The 19,995-nt window shown below is 39.9% G+C and overlaps 1 protein-coding gene across 1 annotated transcript in view; it reads right to left on the minus strand.

Moving 5' to 3' along the window:
- The window catches only part of FBXL2 (F-box and leucine rich repeat protein 2), a 51,325-nt gene extending 32,910 nt beyond the window's left edge, over positions 1–18,415 (minus strand). Inside the window, exons 1-2 of the mRNA XM_058019043.1 lie at positions 18,319–18,415; positions 4,519–4,580 (exon numbers count right to left, since the gene is read on the minus strand). Of these exons, the coding sequence (XP_057875026.1) occupies positions 4,519–4,580; positions 18,319–18,321 (65 nt within the window). The 5' untranslated portion in view covers positions 18,322–18,415. The remainder of the gene's footprint in view (positions 1–4,518; positions 4,581–18,318) is intronic.
- Positions 18,416–19,995: the final 1,580 nt, after the last annotated feature.

A 19,995-nucleotide genomic window follows, 5' to 3' on the forward strand; every position in this document is an offset into this window, starting at 1 on the left:
ATTTATGAAATTGGTACTTTGTAGGCAGAAAGGAACTGAAAATGGTTTAAGCAGCTGAAAGGGACAAACATCTCTGCTCCTTAAGCTTACTACTTTTGTAAAAAAACTTACAGTTTTCACAGAGCATTAGTAGGTAAAATACAAATTAACAAATGTTTCTCATCTTTCTACATGCCAAAAGAACTGGCTGTATCGGCCTTTTCAAAAGTGCTTGGTTACTTTTTATCAAGCCAAAAAAAAAGTCAGGACATTCTAACATTAATTACATAGACTTCATTTTTTTGGTCTCAATTTATTTTCAAATGCACACTGTAACTGTAATAATCCATTGTTTTAGGGTTTTTCCCCAGCAATTAAAAAAAAACCAAAACAATCAGGAGGTGATTTAAGGCAGTGAGATCTTACTAGGAAAGTTACCACTAAAAGTATTAGCCTGACTTGATTTCTCATTGTTCTGATGACAGGTAAGCGTTTATGAATTTCAGACACCAATTCAATTCTACAATGAATGTCCTGTATATTCAATTGATGCTTTCTCATAAACATATAGGTTAACAACAACACAAAAAAAAGCTACAATCATCCAAAACCTATTTCAATTGCACAATTTATAATACCACCACACAATTCTTAAACATCATACAAATGTGCATTTATTCAGCCTTTTACTCTTGCAATATGTAACAGTAGAGGGGAACGAGCATTCCTTGCCAACTGGCAAACTAATAGCCTTCAACAGCTAACAGGGGTGATAATTTTTCCTTTAGCCTGAATACTCCAAAAAAGTTTTTTTAGAAGCAGACTATTTCTTTCACAGGTAAAAATATACTCCAATATTACAAATAAAAATGAATGTCCATAAACCAGAAAAAGTTACACATTAAATACCTCCCTTTCTCCACTCCAGCTATACCACCAACCTCAAAATATAACTGGCCCCTCCAAACAAGGGTCTTCTTTAAAAGCACCACTGTCCATATTAATCAGATATCCTCTTCCTCCTCTGCCCAGTTATCTGAGTCTGCTTGAGAAAGAACAAATAATCTCTCATTTCTTATCCTTCCAAACAAGTATTGTGCTTGGGAAGTTCAGGGTCTCAACTATTTACTTAGAAGCATACTAGATACTCCACAGAAAATGTGCAACAGACATGACACTGGCTTGAAAACCTTCCAATATAACTCTGGTTGTTACATTAGTAATTGCAATCATAATATTAAAAGTGGTGATGATGATGATGATGATGAACTGCAGTAAAAGACCAAGGGATAACTTTGTTCAACTTTAGAGTATGCAAGTATAGCAACACTATTCTATGAATAAATTTCAAAGTGGTTTTATTTTTTAAGTCTACCATCAGGAAAAAGTTTTTCAATTTTAGAGGAAAAAATTGGACTGACTGCTTGTTATAGTCAGATTACATAAATTTAAATACTTCATGCAAATGAGAACAAGATCAACTCTGGAAATAGAAGAAATTGTGTTTACATTTAATTTCCAGGTATTTGTAACAAGATATTAATCACATTTTTTCCACAAGTCCAATGGGGTTTTTTTAAAAGTGGGCTGTAATGCTAACAAGCTTTCATACATATCTGATAAAAGCAAGAAGCAAACTAAGTACATTTGATAACACTTTCAGTGGTATTTACTGTTCAGTTCCAGCTCTCTGAGCAAAATGTTTCCACTGCAACTGGTTTACTCTCCTTTTAATTAAAAGGTAGACTGCAGAGCTAATAAAGGAAAAACAATTAGAATATTAATTACACCCAGTGCAGCAATATTTAAGCTCTCTTTTCATTGTCTTGCCATAGGGTAAGGCAATTTTAAAGCATGTTGCAGCATGAACAGATAGTGTTTCAGGAGTCCAAAGGCATTCAGACTCAGGCTTACAACAGCCTTTAGGTGAAGGCTCATAAAACAAATTCCCCACTGATAAAGCTTTAGACAGGCAAGTCTGTGCCCTGAAACTTCCTTAGATATCCACATCCTGCAGGGATGAGAACCCAGATGCATAGATGCATGTCCCTCTCTCTGACATGCTCTGCCTTTGGCCTTGTGAGTTTGTCCCCGCAGCAGTACAATTTCAAAAGGAGATTTACAGAGCACCTCTCTCACACTTCTCCTTCCATTCCATTTCAAAACTCTGGTGATCAGCACAGTCTTGTGGGTATAATGAAACATGCACTTTATTTCTCTCTGGCAGAGCAGACCCATGAGATCATCATGTTCTTTATGGAGAAAGCTGAGAGTCCCAGTTCAGTTTCTCAGATCATCAACTCTTCCAGCTACATCTGCAACACCACTTTAGTAAATCACCATGCAATTGCAAAAAGGACGTTCGTGCAGAGAAAATAGATGGTTGGCTGAATCAGTTCCGTGTATGCTTGGCCTGGGATATTTTATGTTCTTGTTCCAGCCCCACAAAGCCTTTCAACCATGCAAAAGGCTTCTTTAGACACTGCTGTAACAGTGTACTGGCAGGGATTAGCTGCACCACTTCCTCAAATCCAAGATAAGCCTCAAGTTGCTTTGTACAAAGCTAACTTGAATATAAGAACAAACAGCTAAGCCACTGGTAGAATCTAATTACTTGGACTTGTTTGTTTGGATTTTATTCCTGCTGAATTCTTTAAAATCAGAGAATCACAGAATGGGTCAGGTTAAAAAGGAACACAGAGGGTCATGCAGTTCAACCTCCCTGTTCAAGCAGGGTCATCCTGGAGCACATGGTACAGGATTGCATTCAGATGGTTCTTGAATATCCCCCTTGAGGAGACTCCACCACCACTCTGGGCAATCTGTTCCAGTGCACGGCCACCCACACAGTAAAGAAGTTCTTCCTCACATTCAAGTGGAACTTCCTGTGTCCCAGTTTATACCTGTTGCCTCTTGTTCTATTGCTAGGCACCACTGAGAAGCACCTGGCTCCATCCTCTTGGCATCCTCCTTTCAGGTACAGATAAACATTGATGAGGGCTCCTTTCAGTCATCTCTTCTTGATGCTGAACAGGCCCAACTCCCTCAGCCTCTCTCTTAGGAAAGATGCTCCAAAAGAGATCTTCACTATCTCAGTGCATGATACTTTTCAGTACTTAAACCATATAAACAAATTATAGTCAATTACATAAATGACATACTTAGCATCCATAACAGTGAAAAGGACAGTAATTTCCATAAATATTGGGGAGTCCTAATACTTGAAAAGAAGGGCTTGCAGATCATGATTTTTAGCTAAGGAGGCAGCATCCTACACTGACTTTTATCTTGTGGCTCATGTGTGACATTGAGTTCAACAAAACAAGAGGTATGAGAATTCCTGTTCAGGGCATCCTTAAGTGACCGTCTCTTTTAATCACATTTTCTAAACAGTTCCAAGAGTCTACAGTCTGCCACCACATGGAATATATCTCAACAAAAACGAAAAGCCTTTTAAAATTCAATTCCTTTAACAACAGTCTGCTTTTTAAATATCATTGCGAGAGCACTGTGATAGTCACAATGATTTTAGGAGCATTTTCTTTGAGTGCAAGATGCAAAATACCATTGAGACATTTTTCCACTTCAAATCAGACTAAAGCAGCGACATACACACAAGCTGACCCAAACATCTCTTCAGTATATTAAGAAAAACATCATCAGCTCAATTTTAATAACACCACTACTAAAAACTGTAAACTATCCTAACCAAATATTTTTTCTTTTTTTTTTCTTTCACCTTAAGGATTAGCCTGTAACAAATCCTCTCTGTAGGTACAGAAGACATTGCTGACCTGGTTCAGTTCCAGCTCTGCAGTGGCCACATCCAACCAAGCAATAGCTCCACATTTGGCAGTTGGTTTATTCTATGCATGAAATCAACTTTCAACCATATGAGAGCATGAAGACATCCACCAGTAGTAATGGGCTGAACTTACTGATCTTGGTCTTCTAGGCAACTTTTGCAAAGATGATCTACTCACACACCAGCAAGCTGATAAAATTTATGAGTAACCCAAGGACTACAGTAAGAAAAATCTCTGTGTTGGTTCTACCTTATATAACACAGACTGGCAGTAATGGTAATAGAGCTTTTCACTTTATTATTTAGATAGAGCAGTGACTTTTTTGGAAGCTCTGACATTGAATTTTTATTTTATTTTATTATTATAAAGTTCATGGCACAAAGAGTGTGAGCTACGCTAGAGAATTAGGCTCTTCAGACAGATACAAAACACTGAGAGTGTGGAACAGCTGACTACTTGGTACACCAAAGTTTTATGGACATTTTATTTCACTTCTGCTTCTGACATGCAAGTCAAAAATCACAACTAAATTATATCTTCCATGGTACAGTATAACTTGAACACATTAAAACAAATCAAGGCAACAAGGTCAAGAATTCCAAGAACTAAATCAGGTGTGTTATTTATTTCAAGAGGATTTAAGAAAGAATGAACAGCACTTGATAGCCTGTAAAACCCATAAGCAACATACAATCCTCAGGTTTTTACTCCTTACAATGTTATGTACAATTACCTTAACAGAAGTTCTTTGGGTAGTTTTTTGTTAATAAGGGCTTCATCATTATTTGAGAAAACCTAGAAACAGAAAGAAAAAACCACTATTTTAAAAACCAACAAGGAAAACATCTTTTGAAGAGCCTATTCACCTTCTACTTAGGTGCTTAATTCTCTTCAATTACTGTTAATATAAAGTTTTCAACATTTTAGTTGTCAATACTATAAAATTATTTCAATGTACAGAACAAAGCCACACCCCCATATACACCTGCTCTTCCCTAGTGCTAATTTAACCACACAGAAATTGTGGAGCAACCTAATAATTATGAAGCCAACACACTTACACTGCACAAAGAAGTATTTCAAACAGTAGAGAAACTTCAAGCAAGACATGTACAAACACACAGTGGCTGCACAGTCCTAAAACTGTCCCATTACAAAAAAAAACCCTGGACACTTCCCAGTTATTCAGGTCCCTCCTTTCACCTTCTACAGTGTAAATACTTTGGCCCAGGCATGTGAATATGGATAAAATATAACTATCTGTATATTTAAAGAATTTAGTGCCACAGATAGGACAGCAACTGCTATGTAAGCAAAGTAAGCAGATCAAAAAATGCTACAAGAAAAATTGAAAATACCTCTCACCCAAACTTTATATAATTAATACTTATCCTAAGAGGGGAAAAAAAGACTAAAAGAAAACATCCAAGGAAAAAAGCAGGCAATACTAAAGTTATATAGTCAACAGCTAAATAGAAAGACTAAAACAAATATGTTGACCAGATATACAACTTGGTCTAAATCTTTAAGTTTGAGAAATTTTACCACAGGAACACAAGCACTACACAAAACAGAAGGTGAAATGGAATTTAAGGAACCATAGCAAAGACTGGAAGATGGCAAAATCACAAGCAATCATTTCCTGTGTAAAGAGAAGAGCTTTAGGGAGTTCATTTGCTGTCCATAATACCAAAAACAAGATCTAGGAAGAAGGATCCAAACCAGATGAGTTTTCTGAACACTAAAAGGTAAACATGAAAATCACACAAAACATTAAAACAACTGGAGGAAATCTTCTCCCTTTATTAAGCATATGCTGTTCTTGACATCAGGATATTGTTGTTCATCCTACTATCCACACACATTCAATACTTGGAAACTATTTGCTTTGCTTCTTGTTTAAAAAAATGAAAATGAAAAAAGGTCCATAAAAGCAAAGAAAGAAAAAAAATGCTGAATATAAGCTTAGTTCTGTCTTCATAAAGGAAGGGAGACAGCAAAACTTACACACCTGGGAATTTTGAAAATATCTCCCAAAAAAATATTGTAAGATTTGAAAACTTGAACCTTCTTCTGGCTGCTGCCAAGAACCTTTTTACTCTTCCAGTACATCCTAGACTGATTCTAAGTTTAACTGCATACTACTGTTTCAATTTTGACACAGATTTCTTCACCCACTACCTCTGTGCATGGCTATCCACAGCTCTAAAGACAATAAAGCTGTCAACTTTCAGTAGGACTGACAAGTTGAATCAAGCTTCCTTTTCCAGCAACTGGAGCAGCACTTTTATTCAGACTGGGTACTGCAGATATTCAAAGCATAAAACCACCATGAACACATATTTCAATAGGACAATTCCAGCTCCTTCAGAGGAGAGGCATTGGCTTTAAGCAGTTCCACATGGCTGACCACAGGCTCAGCTTTGCTCTGGCTGTTTTATATCCAATACCCATTGCTGCTGATACTTTCAGCCTTTAGGCTGAAATATACCATGTACATCAATGACATTTTTAGAACTGGTTGAATGCTTCTGACTTTGACAACTCATAGGTTTATGAATTATTCACATGTGTGCCATTTTTACATTATACACTACTCAAAATTTGCAGTTTGGGGCCTGAAAACAATAGAATATATTGGGATTTTTGTTTTAAAGAAGAGACTGTATGCCTAATTGTGTTTACAGCAGAACTCATCCAGGAAAAAGGGGCATATATGCCATCCTCATAGAAGTTAGGATCACTAAACAGTCAAGTAAGGAAATATTCCTGTGCATTGTAGGTTAGGAACATAAATCACAGAAAAAGGATGTCACCTCCATGAGAGCATGCAAAGTCTGTGACAAAACAGACAAGTTAACTTACATCTCATTAATCTTGGTTGAGAATCTGAACACTCAGTATTACAAACCTAAAAATTCTCTTTTAACTTAAATTATTCCATAGCTGCAGACAATGCCTCAAAAGTTATATCATCTAGCAGATATATATATGAATAAGCATATATTTTTAAATAAAGCTACTTTGCAGAGTGCTACTAGTTTACATGTGTGCTGTCACTTTGCCTGTATAAAAAAATCTAACTACCCTTTTTTTTGCACCACAGATTCTCAAGTACACAGTAACATGTAGATATATATATAAAGAGATATATATATATACTTACATATATATATATGCTCATTGTGTGAGGATAGCACAGAATTTGAGTTAGTAAGGTATGAGGCAAGTTGCTCTAAAGACCTGAGCATGCATTATAGCTCTCTGTGTTAAATAGTATTTTCAACTACTCCTCAACAGAAGTGAATTGGCTACAAATCACAGCACAGTAGTAAGTACTGTCCCTCCAAGGCCAAGCTGAAAGGCTAAACCTACAACCAAACCAGCAACTATCAGGAAAAAAGCTTATCATTTTTATGTTTATGTAAGAATTTTCTAAAGTTAAAGTTGGATGGACAAACTATTTTGAATACATGACAGCTTATCTGATCAATATGGTTCATTTAGGAATCCCAGCTAAAACTGGAAAAAGCATAGCTTTTACTACATAGTACAAGATGTGTGTGACCTGCCCAGCCACACAAAGTACCACACCTGCTACACCAGCCACAGATGAGGCCACAAACACATTCAAAGGTGTTTTCCCTCAAACAGCAACTTTTGTGTGTTCTTCTATGTATTAGCAGCAGTTCTCATATAATAATGTATTATTATTATTATGGAATAAGCACATCTAGAAAAATGGAAGTGTCTCTTTAAAGTACTCTGTTACTCTGTGAAAGTTTATCAGCCTCCAGAGCCATATTGCGTTTGCATCTCAGAAAAAGAGAGAGGCTGCTTTAAAGGCCCCTCAATAAGTTTTCCCCTAGCAGAGAACAGACACAGGACAAATGGAGGAGTCATTTTCTAGATAAATATTTGTAACATGGTTTCAAATACATGCAAGCAAAGAAAGAAGACAGAAGGTGCAAATAGCAATAAATTCATTGTTTGAATAGTTTTTGATGATTTAAAACTTCCATCACTGAAGCAAGAACCCTAGTACATTCATGTATTGTTATTTTTATTTTTTTACTTATTTTTTATTACATAACCTCTAGTTTTCTGTTTTTATTTATAAAAAAAAAACCTCACCAAAAGCATTCTGTTAAGGAAATGTCTGATCACTGTAACAATATTATAGTATTCTTGCCAAATATCCTTTTTTTTCTTTACTTACAGATCATGCTGACAATGACATGCCCTCAGAATACCTGTACGCAGTAATCCAAAATAACAATTAAGAATACCCTGAATGTAAAAAGCATATTTCTCCTCTCGTTGCTTTAGTATTTGGTAGCAAGTTTGACTGTGTTAAAGATAGGGTATCTCAAACTCTACAAAAGTATGGTTTTGACTGTATAAAATCCCCAAATACACACAAATCTGTGCACAAGGAAAAAGGACGTGATTGAACATGTGTAATAAATGTTACTCCAAAATCAGTTTCAAATTTCCTGTAAACACAAGAAGAGTTACAGAAGATCTCTACATACTAAAAGAATTGCAAGAACAAATAACACAAAACAAAATCCACAAGAGAAAACTGTAATTCCTTATTACTTGGCTCTTGAGCCATTTCTTACATTCCTTAACTGATCTCTCTTGGTAATATCTTCATTGTACTTTTGGAAGATTGGTTATGAGCTAAAAAGGGAATATTTTCTTTAAAAATTACCTGAGAGCTTCTCACATTTAATTTCTTTAGCAACCACATTTTTAAAATTTCTTTATAACATAAACAAAACACCGGTTGTGTAAATCTGTGAAACCCAGAAAGGATAATTTCTCCATTTGAATTCCCTTTCCATATTATTAAACATATTAATTGCCACTAGTCCTAGAACATTACTTCTTAGCACACCATACTTAGCATGCCACCACTGAAAGCACCACATTAATCTCTTCTCGTCTAGCAGCTAGTGATAAGGGTCTCCTGTTTTCATCAGAATTAATGGGATGAAGAAATCTTTTCTGATAGAGTTATTTCAAGATCAAAATAAGGTTATACTACTAATTTTGGTGACAGTCCTTATATATATATATTTTTAAGCATGCAATTTCAGTTGTCATTCAGTCTTCTATTGAAGAGGACTATTTTCTTAACAGATGAAACAGTTTTGGTAGCAGCTCATCCATTATGGCTCAGTTCCACTGAGATATTTATGTATCTAATTTCCACTGAAATCAGAGTAGATAAGGACTTTCAACCTGTCAACTTCTCAAATCAAAAGTTATTAAAAACCAGACTCTCAAAAATAGCCTTGCTTAGTAGCATGCTAAAGGAATTATGGGCAAAAGTAGGTTTGGAGAAGATGAAGTGTGAAAGACTCTAAAGAGCATCAGCAAAATGCATATATACTGAAAACAAGGCTGAAGTATTTATCAATTCAGGAATAAAACCAACATTGGGTCATTTTCACCAAAGGGGAAAATAGGCTGGAATTAAATCCATATATTCCCGTCCCTTCTATGGTTGACAGAGCACACATGCTATTTAAATTGTAAATACAGCCATACGTATAAAGTATCAAGTCTTTCAGGTTTTCACAGGCAAGAACAATTTTTATTAAGTATTATCCATGCAGTAATAGGCATGGTAAAACCAAATTTTAAAGGAAAATCCTGAGAAAATAAAATTCAGGTTTTATTCAGTACCTTGATACGCAGATTTTTGTTGCCAAACAAAACCCAGCAGCTTGCTGCACACCCCTCCTCCTCTACTAAGACACCTAATTGTTGCCTGTGCAATTTTGTTTTGCTGTGGTGTTGAAAGCACCTGGTGCTATAGTGGTAGGAAAGCCACCAAATCGGCTTTGCTGCCCAGAGCAGCTCACAAGCAAACTAAAGTAATGAATGGCACCCTAAAAAGCTCTCTATTTAAATACACTACAAAAATGGAGGAGGAGGAAGAGGCAAAATAACCTTCCTTTACCATAAATTTCAGATTATCCCATGTTACACTCCAGCATAAGTGTATAAAATTCTCTAATGCTCAGGGAATTGCTGCTAGCTAGGGCTTCCTCCAGAAATGTACAATCAATGCATCAGACAGGCACAACCATTTAACACCATGCAAGTGGCAAAACGTCTCCAGGCAACAAAAGGAGCGTTAGACAGGATATACATTGCCAACAGAACTGAAGAAAGTGATATTGAAGACACAACAGCTGATGACACAGGACTGCTGCTAAACTAGAACCTGTGGTAAAGCTTTCTGGATAATCAATAAAAATTATAAGACACCAAAATGAACCTTTAAATACAATCCCATCTTGAACCAAGCTTGTCTACAGCACAGACAGACTGGCAAAATCTTTTATTTCAACAAACAGATACTGTTTGCCCTCCAGGCTCTTGTTCCTATGCTCCAGCTGTTCACCCTGCTCTGGCTCAGGCTATGCTTTGTGCATGTTAAAATTCAGCCTTCCTGGCCTGCTGTGGTTGCTGACATTGTCTTCTCTTTGGACACACACTGCTAGAGCCTAGGGCATGGTCTTCAGTAGCCTTACAGCTTCCTCCTGGCTGCCAGATACCCTCTGGATCTTTTCTACTGGTCTTTCCTTGGGGTATTTTCTCTTCTAATGTTGTGATGACAAACTGACTGAACAAAAGCAACACCCCACATCAGATACTTCTGTTCTTATTATGCTGGTCATCTTAAAGAGTTAAGGCTGGCATTCAGAGAAGATCAAATGCACCTGAGCATCTCTCTCTGTTTTTCCTTAATGTTTCCCAATGACCTAAGGCTGCTTATAAGCACCATAATGCTTTTAAAATTTCCCCAGAATAAGTGCTGTTTAACATAATAAAACCTTCCAGGCAGAAGCAGCTGGCCACACTGCCCACTTTGCTGCTTGATCCTCTTCCAGAAAAGCCATCTTTCCTGTTTTGCCAGCACTGGTATTCATACCACATGGTTCACGTTTTACTGGAGGGCATCAGCCTGGCTCCCAAGGCCCTGTTCTTACTGGGTGACAGAACAAGGTCACTTGTGAACCTCAGAGCTGAAGTCCACAGCTGCACAACTCTACCTCGAGGCTTCTGGTTGCTCCAACTGGAGTGCCTCTCAGTGCAGAGCAGGAGGTGCTTGGAGCTTGCCTTTCCTGCTGCCTCCAGCACACCAGCCCATTGTTTGTTGCTCAAACAGCTCTCAACACCCTTTCCTGTGTGTTTCCCTCAAGGGCAGTCACCTATTGCCAGCAACATCTTTGGAAATCACTGCTCAAGCCTTTTAGAGAGTACAGCTTCATTCCTGCAAGCAGCCAGGGTATTAAGGTCTAACAGGTTAACCTGACCTGCTGAGATGCCCATACCCTAATGCAAGACTCACCCTCTCCTACTAAGTCACCCAGGAGCCAGCAATCCTCTGACTCCAGTGGGACAGCTCCTATTTTTGCTGGTTAGAAATGGGAAATCCAATGGTTTGCAGATTAGTGATTGACCTAATTACTTGTAGGCCTAAAATTCAGTTGAAAGATAACATTTTATCAATACTTGCTATCATGTAGCTGGTGTTTGGTAGCCAGCATGGCAGAAAACATTATGCTCAATCCAATACCTCACTAAAAGAAAGAGGCATTACACTTTATTGGCAAAAAAGGTTTGCAAGCTCTGCTTTCCCTAAGCTACTCTGAGATAGGAGCTACATGGAAGACCTAATCCTTCATTCAGATGCACCCAGCTCATATTTGCCTTTCAAGGCACTTAGTTCTAACCATTACCAGAGATGGCAGAACAAACCCAAACCACATAGAAAAATAAACTACTCCTTACCTAATCTTCCATGACTAGAGACTAGTTCAGATCAGGAAAGAAAAATAAATTAAAAAAAAAAATCCAACAACCACCACATAAACACTAAGAAATCTGGAAAAGCTGTTTATTGTATCCCTGTATATTCTTTAAACATATGCAGAGAGACAGCTGAAAAAACAGGTTTGACGAAGTTTTATCTTCATCATCTGTTAGTCATATACTAATTGGCAAATCTTTCTTTCAATTGGCTTTCTCTTAAAAAAAAAATAATGACTGAACATTTCCTTTTTCAGGTAATTATCCATTACTTGTCTTTTAAGATTATATCCTTCCAAACAGTACATGATGATGCATTTAGACATCATTCCTAAAAAAACTAAATTAAAATAAAGCATTTAATTAGCAGTCCAATGTATAAAGTACTTTGAAGTGGAATATGGGGAAACCCATATCATCATCTTTATGGGCTTGGAAAGCAATAGACCCATTAATTAATGGGATAATGGCAGAAAATTAAAATCAGATGGACGAAGCAGTTGCTGCCTGTAACGCATCACAAGGGTACAAAGTAGCCTCTCACAATGTTCATTACATATGATACAGATTCTCTATTTCTTGACCAGGTAAATGACAAATCCCTCTTTAAGCATCAAGCAGTCTCTCAAATGGAATTTGCAAAAGCCTAAGTTTGAAACACATGAGAAAGATTCTTTTCTTTGACCACTCAAGTAACTTTGAGACTCTAAGCAAAAATACTGGAGAAGATTCTAAGGTAGTTTCCATCACAACATCTACAAGGACTGTGTGCTCAAATGAATAATTGTGTAATCACAAAAATAATCCGGCTGGTGTCATGCCATTTTGTAGAATCATGCTATAAATACACGTTCTCAAAGGCATTCAGAACATGATATGTTCCTGAACAAAATCACTCCAAGAGAAAAGTGTCCATTCATTTCAATGTAGCAACATTTGCCTAGGGACAGCCATGTCGTTTCAGCCATCCAAATTTAATCCACATCACAGATTCAGAGCCCTTAGGAGAATACCTATCAAAACTTCTCTGAATCCCCATTTCTACACATAGCTGTTTTTATTGACATACATATGGCTAAGTTTTATTCCCAGCCTTCAATATCAGCACACAAGCTAACAGGCTGATGGCATGACAACAGAGACCTGAAATCCTCCTGGAGTGTTCACACGGAGGTTCTTCTGCAAGTCCATTTCCCCAGGAGTTTGCACCATTCTAATCTGAACTGACAGAGTCCTCCCTGCAGTCACGCAATCCCATATCCAGAAAGGCAATTCTCCTTATTGCACTCAGCTCCAACTGTAAATGAAATCACAGCTTAAGTACTGACTGCACGGCTGAAGCCGTGAAGCCCTTGTTCTAAGCACCTGTGGAACAGAAATTTTGAGTACGAATCCTCCCCCTCCAAACTGCTCTTCAAAAACACATTTGAGACATAAAAGGTATGGCTTATTACAGAAATGGCTCTACAGTTTCCACAAAGCCATTTCAAAGCTCTGCCTGATCTGCCTCATAAACACTATAAGAACTGAGGTTCTTCCTAGTACTGAGCATGAAATCTTTACTATGAAGGGCAAATCTTCTCTGCAAGGCAAATCTCCCTAGAAAATGAACAAGAAAGAAACAAGAAAAAAATCTGCTTTGTGGCTACATATATATGCCATATATGTATAATTAATAAAAGCTACCATACATTAAATGCATTATTAATAATAGTTTTCAATTATAAAAGACAAATCTAGGTACCTCTTCATGGTTACAAGCAGTACTTACACTTGACTTCAAAGGAAATAGCATCATAGTAGCATTTCCAAAACACCTTTTTCAAACTGTTTCAAGAAAGGTAACAGGTTGAGATTTAGAAGAGAAACTGGAGATTCAGTATTTGCCAAAATGTAAGTTTCTGCAGAAATAAAATTATCTTGATACTTTTGTTTCAGAAATAGTTCTGAAAATAGCCTATAATCTGCAAGCACACTTAGACATTTGCCCCTTAATATTTATATAACTACCATGTAACATCAAGCTATGATATGGAAATGCCTTTTCTCTGTGAAGCTCTGACCTCAATTTCAACCTCTGAAGACTGACAAACTTGACATACTGGTAGAGTTTCACATTTATGCAGATTTGATTATGTCCTTGTCTCCTTGATTTAAATTTACAGAACATACTGGGTAACCAGCTGAACAGCAATCAAATCCAATGAAAACCAAATTTACTGTTTCCTTCTGCCTACCAAGGAGAACACAGGAAAACAATGGAATAGAAAGAGAAGAGTGTAACAAGAATTAAGGTAAATATTTTGAGTGCTGCAGCTCAATATCAAATATTGAGTACTTTCTTGTGGGCTACACAGCAGGAGTTCATAGCTCCAAACAGTCAAAAATAAGCAAGTCCAGAAAAGGGCAAATTTCCAGTACTCCTCTAGCAGTGGTTCCTCCAATGCAAAGATAAAAAGCCAGGGGGTATCCCTCAAGAAATTGACTGTAGTTGATTTTGTCAGCTGAGGTGCCCTTGTGTCAACTATTGCATTTCCATTACCTCCCAGTACCAAACAGAAATTATTCTACTCCATTCAAACATTTAAATTCATGCTGTAGTTTTGTTTGGGATGGGTTTTGTTCTGTTTGGTTCAGGTGGATGGGGGCAGATGCATAAGAGGGAGGTCATTTGAGACAGCAAAAATTAAGCATTTACAGATGCTGTGCTTACTTTTCCTGGACCAGGTACATAAAAAATCCCTCCTTAAGTATCAAACACTCAAAGATAAGTTGCAAAAGCCCAAGTTCAAAACACCTGAGAAAGATACTTTCTATTGACCTGTAAGGAAACTTTGAGACTCTACAGAGACATACTGAAATAGAATCTAATGCAGCTTCCACCCCAAAATGATTCACAGGGACTACAGTTGCATTAGAATTAATTTTGTCACAAAAATAATCCATTTGGTTTCACACAGTGCTGTAGAATCGCACTATATATACAGATTTTCAGACATTCAGAGTGCAGCACATTCTTTTGAAAAATTAGGCTGAGAAAAATGCTTCATCTTTACAAACCATTCAGTCTCAAGAACAATTAGTTTAAGCTTTGAGATATATGCAAGTCATTTATTGATCCTGAAAAAAATGGAATTGACAGAGATACCAGTATATAGCGAATTTTAAGTTCATCATTATATACTTTTAATGCCTCATGTATAAGTTTTTCTGCATTTCTAAGAATGCAAACCTGCTTATCACCATATAGAATTTACTCTGTGTTTACAACCTTCATTCTCAGAAGCTTTACAAAGAATGAGAATGCCCCACTCTGCATTAAAAGTTCAAGTGGGAAAGTTGTTTTGTAGAAGCTCAGGGGAACAGCTGGACTCAAGCTCCATCACATTCACATCAAGTATGATGAAAAATTTTAACAGTTCTTGCATTGTCTTAAAACACATGGAGGGGTTAAAACAAACCAAACTAATCCAAACAAACCCAAACCCACAAACAAACAAACAGAAAAAAGGAAAAGCAGAACTCTATGAAGAATATGGATCACCTTCCTAAAAAGATTATTAGAAAGAATGAAAGTGGATGTTGTGGTTATTGTCTAAACTAGCTTGAGGGAGAACTCCTTGGTGTCACAATTACATCTGGTTTTGTCCTACTTAGCATATCCCACTTATGTGCATTTCTAATTCAGTAGAAAGACTACCAGAATTGCCAGTTGATAACAATTTACATTAAATTAATGCAGTTATTCTGACTTCTAAATGATGAAACAGCTGAAGTACTGTCAATGTGTAGCCTTCTGCTGGGATTCAGATCAATATTGTCCCAGTGCCAAGACTAGTACTACTTTTCTACACCTACCTAAAAATAGTTGCCATGCTTCACAGCAAACCTGACTTTTATTAGCAATTTTGCACATCTGCTAGCCCCATGTTATCCCTCATTTTAACTAGGATGACCAAATATTCCAGTCTGTTGTAAAATAAGCAAGCAGTAAGCTAATAATCCTTCTGATTTTTAGGAACATTGATATTCCCTGTACTAAAAGGTCTGGTGTTAATTGCTCAAAATTAATTCTATGAAGCTACAAAGAATTAAGAAGGAAAGAACGATTTGAATAGGACTAACCCTGTAAGACAGGAAAATTCAAATTACAAGCATGCATTGAATAAAATACTTGAAAAATTATTAAAATAATATCAAAAATGGTGGTTACCAGCTTAACAGCTGTCAAGTGCAACTAAGAAGCTGCCCAATACAAGAATCTGAGAGCAGATGGTATAATTTCTGAGATCTCCCCTGTGCAATTACAGCACCAATGCTGCTTTGCAGTATGTCTGATGAGTTTAGACTGCTAAAGGTATCTCATTGGGAATGTCAAAATGGACCACAAAGAAAATCTCCATGCCTGGAATTTGGTGAATGGAAAATATTTATTTATAGAACAATAGAATCATTAAGAATGAAAAATATCTCCAAGATTGAGTCCAGCCTCTGTCCGAATACCTCCACATGGTGAATGAAACCATAGCTCTAAGTGCCACAGTAGTTTCCTCAACACCTCCATGGATGTTAAGCATTCCAATGCTTAACAACTCTTCCAGCGAAGAAATTTTACCGTATGTCCAACCTGAGCCTCCCCTGGTTCAGTTTACAAATATTTGATAAGTTGTTTTTCAGTCTGTAATCGATCTTAAATTTAGAAGATGAGAGAAATCCATTTTCTTGAACTGACTTAAGATACTACATCTTCTCTGATGGAATATTAATATGAAGAACATGTCACTGAGTCACATCACAATCACTCCACCATGCCACGCCATCCACAGCCTCATTCATGGAGGTTTACTCCTCCTTGTAGCAACAGATACATCCTAAGGCCTTTGCAAAGCAAATCCAAACTGATTCCACACAGAAGAATACTGCAATCACGCACAGTCCATCCATATTTTTATTCCACCTCACATTTTAGTTTTCAAGGTTGCCTTGTTTGGGTTCAGAACATGCAGGCTAAAATTGGGAAGGAGCAGAAGGCAATGTGCAGGGGAAGAAAGAGAGTGCATGAACAAGCCTTCATGTAAAGGACAAAAAGTTGCAACACCACGGGAATGCAGTTCTTCCCTTTGTGAGGCTGAGCACTGCCTCTGCCTCCCCAGAACCTGATCCAGAAAACCTACTAGCACTACACACACGGAAATATAGACATGAAGTGACTGCCTTAAAACACTGTGTACTTCCTTGTGTGGGAAAGGCCAGCAACTGTGCCTTCCTGCTGCATCTATTGTTGTAACTATCACTGTGAAGCACTAAGGCATCAGACAATTAAGTTGTAATTGAAAACAGGGCTCAAACCAATCATCTTCCCAAACATGCTGTGCCTGTCCCTACACACTCCCCCTTACGTGCCTTGTCATCTTCCTTTCACAAACATCTGATGCATCTGTGCCCTGCCACTCGCGGCACACACGAACTGTGTCACATCCCCACAGAGCAACCACAGCCGCTCTTCCTCCCCACTGCAACCCTCCTCACACCTGTGCTCCGTGTCGTGCCATCCTCACATACAGGTGAAACCAACCTTGTGCCCGCCACACTCACCCCATGAATCTATTACAAATGCAATAAATGCACCCGTGCACACACATCACAACATCACAGCCACGCACGCTCACACACCCAAGCCACTGCTGCTCTGTACACACAAATACCATACCCTGTATCGGCTACGTATGCCCAGGACTACGGATAATCCTTGCCCCACCCATAGCATACGTGCCTTTAAAAATATCCACAGATTATGCCACACCCAATATTCACTATATATCCACACAGGAACAAGCCCGTACCAGACAGCAGCGGGCAGACACGGCTACAAACATACGGTGCCATGTCATGGCCCTGCACACAATGCCACATCTCTGCTACAACACAAACACACCATACCCGGAGCCCAAATCACAGCAGATACACACAGAGGCACAGCATTACGCTCATTGTGTATCTGCTATGTGCACACATCCCAGGCCACACCCTGACTCACGGCACATGCATACGGATACAGCACAGCGCCCAAACCCAGCATCCCGCGCATCCCCACGGTGACACCCCATCCCTGCCCTGCGCACCGACACACGCCCTGGCTTTTCCTCTCGACTTTATAAGGGGCACGACACACCTTCATCATTGCCCGGCCGCCCTACACACCCATATAAACACACCATGTAAACACACCATCCCTCCTGTGTTATCCAGGCGGACAACACACCTGACTCGCGTCACACGCCAGGCAGAGCCCTGCCATGGCTGCTCCGGCGCTACACGGGAGGAGGAGGAGGCGGCAAGGCGCCCGTCACACCTCGCCCCAGACACGCAGGCATGTGCCACAGCGAGGGGCAGCGCGGCCCCACCTGCTCTGGGCAGGCACGCAGACAGAGGGGCAGACAGACAGAGGGACAGACAGAGGGACAGACAGACACTCTCCTTTCTCTTCGTCTACAGCGCGGGTAGGCGCGGCCCCGCGCCGGGCCGCACGCCCAGCCCCGCATCCGCACCCCTCGCTCGCCCGCCCGCCACCCTCGCCTCGGGCTGAGCCGCCCGGCCCCGGGGCCGCTCCGCACGGCCCGGCCGGCACTCGCTGCCCGCCCCGGGCGGCCGGGCCAGCCCGCTGCGGCGGCGCGGCGGGACCGTGCCGCGGGCTCCTCACCATGGCAGAGGCGCGGCGGCGGCGATCCCGGTTGTCCCGGCGACGAGGAGCCCCGAGGAGGGCGCCAGGTGCCCCCGCCGCCGCCGCTGCCGCCGGAGCCGGGGCGGGGCCGCCGCGCGCCCGCGTGACCGGCACCGCCCCTGCGCCGTGGGGCCGGCCCGCCCCGCGCCGCCTCCCGGGGGAAGGCGCTGGCGGCCCCGAGGGAGCGGCCCTGAGGGCGGCGGAGGGGCCGGGGCGCTGCCCGCCCTCCCTCTCGGGGCTCTGCGGGGCGCTGCCGGTGCTGCCAGGTGTGGCTGCGCCCTCCGCCGCCCGTCTGCAGCCTGGATTTGTATTGGGCAGTGTGATCTCCTGGAGACACCGAATCGTGGAATCGTCAAGGCTGGAGGGATCTTAAAGATCATCAGGTCCAACCATCAACCCAGCGCCACGACTGGAACCTCTAAACCGCTAAACCACATCACCCAGATCCAGACACCTCTTAGACACCTCCAGGGATGGGGACTCCAGCACCTCCCTGTGCAGCCTATTCCAATGCCTGACCACACTAAGAGTGAATTTTTTTATTTTCTAATGTCTAGTCTGAATCTCCCTGGTCTCAGCTTCAGGCCGTGACACCTGGTTGTCTCACTGCAAGGAGGTAGAAGAGGCCAGCTCCCACCTGGGTACGACCTCCCCTCAGGTAGTCATGGAGAGTGATGACAAGTTCAGCCTGAGATGCCACCGTGGCGGCTGCAACTTACAACCACGGCTGTAGATTACCGGGGGACGATAACATCCTAAATCGCTACGGAAAAATCCACAAAAGCCGGCCTGTCAGCCAGCCAAGAGTTTTCAGGCAATGCATGCTGTCAGTAAGAGCACGGCTTGCTTCTGCAAACACTCTCTGCGTAAAACCTCTGTCAAAGCCAAACACAACATTGTTAGTAGCGTGCTTATGGGTCGCATCTGTTCAGCAGTCACAATACCCCATGCAAAAGTGAGGAGATGGGAAAAATCATGAGGAAAAAATTGCCCCAGCAGGTATTGGTATTGTTTTCTGTTGATTCAGTCCTTCAGGTTTCTAAGAATCATAAGTAGTTGTTGCAGAGGAACAAGAGTTTGCTCTTTGGAACGAGCTGCCTTCATTCCTTTAAGGAATGAAACATTCTGGTTTGATTAACAGTAAAAAATAGTTTCTTATGAAAGTGTCCTTTCTCAGAACCCGCACGGAAATAGTTGGTACATGCACAGATCATTTGTTGGCACATCTTTGAATCTGCTTTCTTCTACTCTCCAGATTTTGGCGAATGACCTGGTTGGTACAGCTGATCTGGTTTGTATAGTAGGGAAGAAAGCCTCAGAAATGTGAAATATGTATAAACAATTTAGACATGTTCAGCTGAATTGCAGAAGGCCCAGACTAGCAGTTTCTAAATTCTATTCATTCACATTTAGAAAAAGGAAAAGATACATGATACATTTTTTTTTTTAATTATTTCATATGGCAATTATCTGGACTGTATTGTAAGGATAGTGACAAATTTCCCTATCACAACAGTAAAAATAAAGAAATCTAGGGAATTAGAATCAATTATAGTTGCAGCAACCTGAAGGAAAAACATTTTCTTATTTTGCAAGAAGAAGGGGCATTACAAAATATCCACCATCTTTGATGATGAGGAATCCAGTATAATTAGC

Source organism: Melospiza georgiana, chromosome 1, assembly GCF_028018845.1.
Source record: "Melospiza georgiana isolate bMelGeo1 chromosome 1, bMelGeo1.pri, whole genome shotgun sequence".
In the NCBI taxonomy this organism is placed as follows: Eukaryota; Metazoa; Chordata; class Aves; order Passeriformes; family Passerellidae; genus Melospiza; species Melospiza georgiana.